The sequence below is a fragment of the Xiphophorus maculatus genome, chromosome 5 (genome assembly GCF_002775205.1).
Source record: "Xiphophorus maculatus strain JP 163 A chromosome 5, X_maculatus-5.0-male, whole genome shotgun sequence".
In the NCBI taxonomy this organism is placed as follows: domain Eukaryota; kingdom Metazoa; phylum Chordata; class Actinopteri; order Cyprinodontiformes; family Poeciliidae; genus Xiphophorus; species Xiphophorus maculatus.
This window is the reverse complement of record NC_036447.1, coordinates 6,142,018-6,150,439: the sequence shown is the minus strand read 5'-3', so window position 1 is coordinate 6,150,439 and position 8,422 is coordinate 6,142,018. Positions and strand designations below refer to the sequence as shown.

Sequence of the window (8,422 nt, the reverse complement as noted above, 5' to 3'; positions counted from 1 at the left end):
TAAGATTATTTTAAGAATATCCAATCAGATATTCTATATTGTAATTCATAAATGTATGCAATAACTTCAAAACAAGAGTTCAAAAATAATTTCAAGTGAAAAAAATGCCAATGTAAATACTTATTTATCTTAAAACTAATTAAGATTCTCAACATAGGATGTTAAGTTCAAATCTTAGAGACATATTCATATATCTAGAAGAAAAGTTACTTGTACATTTGCTTTCTCTTATTTCAAGATACACTTGAAACTCGACAAAAATACTTTGTAAGACTGTGTGTCTTGGAAAAAATAGTGTGGAAAAGTGTTCTTAATGCTTCAAATTTTTATTTTGTAATTATGTTATTCATTTGACTTTTTACAATTTTATTTCAGCGTTTAAAGTACGAGAATTTGCATATAACTTCATATTTTTTATCCATCTCATGACATTGTTTTTTAATATAAAATCAGAAAGATGTTACACAGTGAACAGGCAGTGAATCAGTTAGATGAAACGGATCGATGCAGATAGAAAAGCATTTTTTTAAATATATAAATATAAATTTAATTTACCCACAGCACGCTTACAGTATTACTACTTTGGACCAGGAAGGTTCCGATCTGACGACTGTCCTTTCCAGATAAATATAGCTGCCTGCCTGGTCCAGTAGAGGGCGCTGCGGTACAGAAGCCCGGGGTTCTCCACTCCAGAATCAACGAAAGAAAACCGAAGAGGCACCCGGAAGTGAAGCTCTCCATCGTTTCCACTCGTTAACCGAAATAAATAAGTTGCGTCCGCCATAAAGAAGCAAATCGTTCTGTCCATTCAGACATTTTCACAGGTAAAATAAGTCCAGGTTTGTTAAGAGAAGCCACTACTGTCGCAGTTCTTCTGAAAAACCAAGGACATGGAGCTGCTTCCTGTGACAGTTGTTTTGCTGTTCGTGTTGGTAGAGACCACCTACAGCTGGAATCAAGGTTCGGTTTCTCTCCTATTAAGGTTTTAAATGTCTGTCTAAACATGATCCGAAAGCACTAACTTTATTTATTTATGTCTTTGCCTTTACAGCTGGGTATAAAACGGTACTCTCCCTTTAGTTGTTCATAGATAAATTGTAGTTACGAGCCTGAAGTTTCAAATAAACTAAACAAAAATTATTTACACATTAATTTGTCGTTAAAGGCGGCTGTTAAAGCGACCACATTTAGTTATTTTTGCTTTAACTTTTCTCTATGCAAATTTATTGCACTGTTTACCTGTAGACAAAATCAATCTCGCGAGATTTTAATTCATGCGACTTCATCATTCGATGTGCAACAACATGCTAGAACCATGAAATTCATCCTCCACCGACTTTTACATCAGCGTTTTGAATTGGAAATCAATTCAGTTGCAATTTATTCTTTCGTTGTAGATGCTTTTTGGTAAGATGTTTTTAGATGGTTAAAGCCAAGTATTTCTCAGCTGGGAAAATTCTGTCAGAAAAACATTGTGATTGCAAAAACTATACTTTTTGGTGAACACTGTTCTAATTCTTGGAAAATCATGCGTACACAAACCTAGATGTAAGAAAATATCTCCTCAGTTTGTTTGTTTTTCTCAGTGAGTTTGTATGCTACGTAGAAGCCGGTGAATCCTTATGCTGAGGGAGATTTAAACATCCATGTAGAATATAATATAGCAGTTTTACAATGTTCTTTTTTTCTTTTCTCGATATTTTTTAAATACTTATTTGTACTACTGTCTTGCCGTATGTACAAATCTTTCAATAAAAAAAAAAATCATGAACTTTCGGTAATAGCCTGATGACGTCACTCCAGGTGTGGGCAGGAATCATCAGTGTTATCGTGGGATTAATAATAATAATAATAATAGTAATGAAAGTAATTTAAAATAATTTTTCTATCTAAGAGGAAGCATGTTTACTGACATCCTCTAAATTTATTTGCGTTCTGCTTTGTTTATTATTCAGTACATTCACCTGGTTTGTGGATATAAACATCCAGTATATCTGAAGTGGCTACATTATGTAAGCATTCAGCAACGAGATCAACAGTACCAGGTTTTCCCTTTTTTATTCTTTCCATTTTAAAACTGCATCATGGAAACAAAGATTTTCTTCCCCATCTGTCCTTCATGCAGACAGCGTGTTGCTGAGAGACATCCAGGCTCTGACGTTCTACAGGAACCGCTTCACCACAGCCAGGCGCTCCAACCCGGTTCCCCAGCTGAAGTGTGTTGGCGGCTCTGCAGGCTGTCATGTCTTCATCCCAGACGTTGTCCAGTGTGTGAACAGAGGCTGGGATGGCGTGGATGTTCAGGTACTGTTACTCAGGCATTACTTAGGCACTACAGGTATTATTAAGTGAGATTTGACAATATCAAGTTATTTTTGATTTTAAAGATTTGTTTTTTTTAAAGCTAAGTGTGTCATCAAACTTTATGCAAATGCTTTGTGGAAATAAGAAGCATATTTTAAAATAAAATCTAAAAGAATTATAATAGACATTCTTTTGCTGATGTCAAGTAAATAAAATTAGCAGTTAATTATAAATCCTCACCGCTTATTTTAAATACAGCTTTTTACAGAAAAAGCAATGGGAAAAAAAATACATTTAAAAAGATGAAAAACAAAAACAATTGTTTTTTAAAAATAAAACAGACATTTTTGCTCAGAAAAAAAGCAATATTCTGGGGACAATCCTAAGAAATTTTTTATGTTAAAACAAAACAATTAATCGAATTAACCCTGATGAATTGATTGTTGAAATAATTGTTGATAGTTGATCAATCGTTAACTGAAGTAAACAATCTCTTAAAAAGGCCATTTGCTGAAAAAACAACACATTCAGAGGAGCAATTGCTCCAAAAATGTACAAAATATAAATACATTTTGCATTTATGAAGAAAACGCATTAGTCTGTAAATGTTTTGCACAAAACTCCTCGAGTGGCCTCGTAGTTTTAGCTTCACCTGGTTCAAATTCAATAAAGGAATGTGATCTTACTGCATTTTAAGGAATAAAATAAAATATTATTTATTCATAAAAACGAACTAATTTATTTGTTTAGATGCATCTTTTAATGTATTTCCAATACTGTATAGAAAGTAGTTAAATGAAAAATCTGTAGAATGCACCAATTGTCAGAATAACAAAGAAATATATTTATATATATATATGTATTACATTGTAGGACATCAGCTTGTTAAATGTTCTGTTTTCAGGCTGTTCAGTCACTGTTTGGGTCTTCCTCTCCTTCACAGTGGGAGTGTAAGACGGATATGGACAACGCCTACAGGTTTGGTGCCATTGAGGTGAGCTGTGAGGGTTACAGCCACCCGTCTGATGACTACATCCTGAAGGGCTCCTGTGGCCTGGAGTTCACCCTGGAGCTGACCCAGGAGGGTCAGAGGAGGACGCAAGGCAGCTTTGGCTCCCAGGGTGGATTTAAACAATGGGGAGGTGAGAGGAAACATTATTTATGTAGCCATTTTCTATTGAAGTGTAATGGGTGTTATGATGACAAGTTTCAATGAACGATACATTTTTCCAGAAGTTATTGCAAAAAACGATAACATTGTTGATTTGAGGCTGTGCTCAAGTAACATAGTGGTATAATAATGCAAGAACACATTCTCAAAAATCAGTAAACTTTAAGTTATAATGAACATTTAACACTGGATCTGGAAGACATTTTAAATAACCAAAATAAATAAACAAAATAACAGAAACAACAAATAAAATGAATTATGAAGTTGGGCTACTTGAGACCAAAGCACCAAACTGAAGACTTTTATCATCCAGTTTTTGGTAGAAAAATAGAAAAAATAGATCTTGTAAATGGAAATTGTTGTAATTTATCATGCGGTTAATTGGTTTATTGCTTATTGTGACAGGCCCAATGGGTACCATTCGCGCATCCTTAAAAAACCTTAAATTAATGTATGTAATATTAAGGCATTAAAATGTCTTAAATTCATTCAAGAAAAGATAAGCTGGCCTTAAATTATGTAATGGCTGGACTATTTAATCTTGTATGTTGGTTTTTCTCGTGGCACATTTCTATCAGGCAAAAGTTTACCAACTGCGTTCTGTGAGGTAATAAGCTGTTAATACTTTCTTGGTAGCTAGCTATTTAGTTAGCTTTTCTGCAAACCAAGTAGCAAAAATGTTACGTAGCAAAAATACTGTTTTTGCTAAATAACTTTTTTTTTTAAATGGCTTGGTTCAAATGCATATGTGAACGCCAAGAGGACCAGAGACCGCTCCAAAAGGAGGAAGTGGACTGTAAACCAGGGCATTCTGGGTAAATGCAACCAAAACATATGCAAGAGACTAGCGCTAGCCTGAGAAATGGCTCATGATCTTTTGCCAAAGACAAAAAATAATCCTACAGCTGCTAAAATCAGACGATACGCCATTTTTGTTTACATTTTGTGAAAAAGGAAGTTGCGCTCTTGTCTTCTTCAGAGGCTTTTTTGTTGTTTCCTTAAGTGGTTCTTGGTGCAGTGCCCCCATAGGCGAGGAGGGGAACAGGTTTTTCAAATGGTTTTGTTAGTTTGACACAGTGAAGTGTGAAAGCGAACCGCATCAGCTAAAAATGTAATAAATGTTGCAGTTTTGGTCCCCAGGCAAACAGACTCTGAGGGACTATCGGATATGAAAACTCCTTGAATATATTAAAGTGTTTTTTTTTCTTTTTTTGTGACTTTCCTCAGGACTTGGGGGTCTTGCCTCTAGTTTCTTCAGCAGTTTCTTTGGAAACAGGCACCACCAACATCAGCAGCACCAACAGCAGCATCAGCAGCAGCACTACGCCCAAGACGGCGAGTCTTCAGGGGGATTGCTGGTGGTCGCTGTGCTTCTCCTCATAGCTTATGGTCTCTACAAGCTGTTTCTCAGTGGGGACACAGTCCAGTGGGGACAGACTGGGGGACAGCCGGGCTACCCTCATAATAATCACTCAAACAACATGGGGGGACCGCCCCCACCTGGATTCAAACCTGACTACACAGGTAGCTGAAGCAGAGAAAACAAAATCCTTCAAAGATCAAAACTTTAAGGATTGCTTCCACCTTCCCATCTGTCTGTTTCTTGATCAGGCTTTCCAGGCACCAATCCTGGCTATGGTTTCCACAACGATTACACTCAGGGACAATATTACCAAGGACGCCGCTCTGGTCCCGGCACCGGCGGCGGCGGCGGCTTCTGGACTGGGATGGGAACGGGAGGAATGCTGGGATATCTGTTCGGTCGACAGAGGTTGGTGAGGCAAGAAGTTTTAGTTTACAGACTGAATTTGGACTTATGGACCCCCTGTAGCTTTACTTCACCCTCATCTCTCTGGTTGCTAACAATGACTAGCATTGGTTTTAGCGAAGTTGTCAATATAACGCGCTACATCTTAAATGTGAATGATGTTTGAAAGAAAAACGGACGTAGTGCTTTGCTACTAATTGTCAACACTATAACATCTAGACAAGGTCTGAAAAAAGTTTTAATGAGGGAGATGGAGGTCAGTTATGCTCACTTGACTTTGACAACTGTACCAGGTAGATGTGATGTTGAATTCGGTGTGTTTCGGTTCAGTTACAAAATAAAACCTAAACACCAATTCTGACAGATCATCAGTAGAACAGGTGTTTTAAATTGGCTAGTCAACCACCAGTGTTAGCTTAGCTAATAGCAGCGGTAGCTAATCTACCACATCTGTGATTAATAAGCGATCACTTATTGATAATAGCAAAAATAAACATCAAACTGAAAAACATAAAACTGTAACGGTCTGAATGTTGTGTTCACTGTGTGGGAAATGTTTGGTGTTGAACCCTGATACGTTTGCGGAGTTGTTGTCAGTTGCTATGGCAACGAGCCTTTGTGTAGCGTAGCTGACACAGAAAGCAAGAAAAATGTGGTTTTGAGTTATTCCTCGTCGGTTTTCCTGCACTATTTTTCCCTTTCTTTTGTGGCGTATGGCACTAGTTGAATCATACCTACATGTCCTGGTTTCATTTTGTTAACGGAGTTGTTCTACCGCGGCGGCGCGGCTGTGGATAGCATGTAAAAAAAGAAAGACTTTTTGCCCTCCAGCTTTGTGCAAATGAGCAAAATTTCCAGATACACACAATAACATGCATGGGGTCCATAGAAAAGATGTTCAGCTCTCAATTTAGATTCAGCTTTCAGCTTCTTGTTGACATGCGGTTGTTTTGCAGAACGCAGCCCTGCAGTCCACCTCCACCAGGACAAAACCACTCCTCTGGGACAAATACGTCCTCTGGGACACGCACTGCTTCAGGTACTGATGCTTGTGTTCGCTACTGGACTGACTCAGAGAAATGTTGAAACGTCTCATTTATGGTTTGGAGGAATCATCATGTTCTGAATAGTTTTGCTCTCGCTACTTAGGCTGCAACTAACGATTGTTTTAGTAATCGACTAATCTGTCAACTGTGAAAAAAACTGGCACATTCTGCAGATTTTTCTTTTTACCACTTAGTCTTTTTTTTAGGCAATATTAGAAATATATTAAAATAGACAAATATCCATCTAACATCCATATTTATTTGGTTTTCAGGTTTTGGTGGAACCAAAAGACGATAGAAGTTGGAGATTTGGAAATTTTCTCCTCAGCATATGCTGGAAGCAGCTAAGCTTCTGCTTTTTAGTCGCCAACAGGACGAGAGTTTCATAAAGACTTCAGGTCGTAAAGTGATAATGTGATTGTTTTTAATTTTTTGGAAAGGTGAGGAGCTGCTTGTGGAGGAAAAGCTTTTCTTAGTCTCTCATCTTAGGTTTTCTTCTTTTTTTTGTTTCTTCCATTATGAAAAAGTTTTTGCAGTGGTTTGATCATTTGACTGGAACGATGTTACAGGTAAAATCCAGATTTAAAATTTCAGCTTTTACTAATTTCCATCCCAACTCTTTAAATGAGCAAAGATGAAGGAACATTTTGTGTTGAACTGAAGCTGAACCGAAGAAAATGACAAATACATTTAGAATCTGTACATTTTAATAGAAAATGGTTGTAGTATAAATTTAAATGGTAGAAAATATATATTCATCTACCAGTGCCTTCAGCTGCCAGTCCTTTTCTCCTGTTTTGCTGAATAAATTATTTTCTTTACTATATTTATACGCCTGTTGAAAAGCAGCTCTCACACATCATGTAGAGAACAAATCTTTCATTGATGTTCAGCAACTAATACTTCTTGTTTTTCCAGGTCTAAATACATTTTTAAAAAATATTTTTTTTTAGAAAATATTGAGCAGTAATAAATAACTCGGTGTGAATATTTAAGAATGTTTTGCTTTTTTGTATTAAATTTTAAATTCTTGTGTGAAGGCGTCTGGTGAGTCCAGATTACCCTCTTCCAGAGCGATGGGCGCTTCAGAGTTAGATGAAGTGATGCTCCCATCATGCCTTGTTCTTACTGCAGCAGCCGGTGGTGGCAGCACTATGATCTGGGGTGGCTGCAGGTTTTCAATACAAGATTTTGGTGAATAACTAATGCAGCACTGTATGTAAATAAACGTAACAGAAGCGTATAAAAACATTTTTGAGTATGTGATTTTTTTTCAGTCACTATATAATAAGTGAATTTTAAAATAACTATAGTTGCTTAGTTGGGTTATTACTATGAAAACATATCTTCAATTAATTGTGTTTTTTAAGCTTTTTTCCCCTCACTTGAAAACTTTTATGTGTTTAACCAGATTATCTTTGATTGATTTGCTTGATATGAAGCATGTAAGAGCGCTAAAAATAAAAATAAATCTATGAAAGAAAAATGTTTTTTTGTGGCATCGTATATGATTGATACCACAAAAAACATTGATTAATGAGAGAGAACAAACTGCAAAACACGTAATTTAATATTTGACATTTTATGAACCTAAGATGTTTATTTTAAACATTCCAGTAATTATTCTTTTTCTGTACATTTCAGGCCTCCAACATAAAGAACATATAAAAAGCAAAAATAAACCTGAGGTTTGTGTTTTCCAATCAGAACCAGATGTAGAATAACTAATATTAGGAACTAAACTTTAGTTGATATGTGTCAATATGTTTGAAAGAGAAAGAATGAAATTGCAGTTAAGTGAATTTTAAATTAATTTCTTAAAAAATAATCTCATTATGTTCATTGTGACTGGAGAGGTTCGTCCGTCAGTCCAGAATCTAACTGTTTCACTGTTAGCGAGAGTGTTGGGTGGTAAAAAGGTTACTGCCCCCTGGTGGATGGGAAGCTGAACTGTCACAAGAGCAAAATCTCTGCCCTCAATTAGAAAACCTGCCTAATTTTGCATCAGTGTTTCCTGTGGGAGATATTAAATATCTGATATACTTTTATATGCACAAAAACAATGCATAAATCATTGGCAATCATGTGGAGAGCATGCATGTTTAATATTTACTGTAGATATTCAGATTACAA

General features: G+C 36.3%; 1 protein-coding gene across 1 annotated transcript; it reads left to right on the top strand.

Moving 5' to 3' along the window:
- Positions 1-678: 678 nt before the first annotated feature.
- saraf (store-operated calcium entry associated regulatory factor) lies at positions 679-7,540 on the top strand. Its single transcript, XM_005810374.3, has 7 exons — positions 679-960; positions 2,126-2,304; positions 3,248-3,446; positions 4,703-4,999; positions 5,087-5,246; positions 6,200-6,282; positions 6,562-7,540. The coding sequence occupies exons 1-7, from the start codon at positions 891-893 to the stop codon at positions 6,585-6,587; spliced, it is 1,014 nt and encodes a 337-aa protein (XP_005810431.1). The 5' UTR covers positions 679-890; the 3' UTR covers positions 6,588-7,540.
- Positions 7,541-8,422: the final 882 nt, after the last annotated feature.

Excerpts from the sequence above, each read along its gene's own strand:
- saraf (XM_005810374.3), top strand. The coding sequence starts at position 891 with ATGGAGCTGCTTCCTGTGACAGTTGTTTTGCTGTTCGTGTTGGTAGAG. Across the intron at positions 2,305-3,247 it reads GGGATGGCGTGGATGTTCAG|TGGGAGTGTAAGACGGATAT; the intron begins GTACTGTTACTC and ends TCTCCTTCACAG. Across the intron at positions 5,000-5,086 it reads ATTCAAACCTGACTACACAG|GCTTTCCAGGCACCAATCCT; the intron begins GTAGCTGAAGCA and ends TTTCTTGATCAG.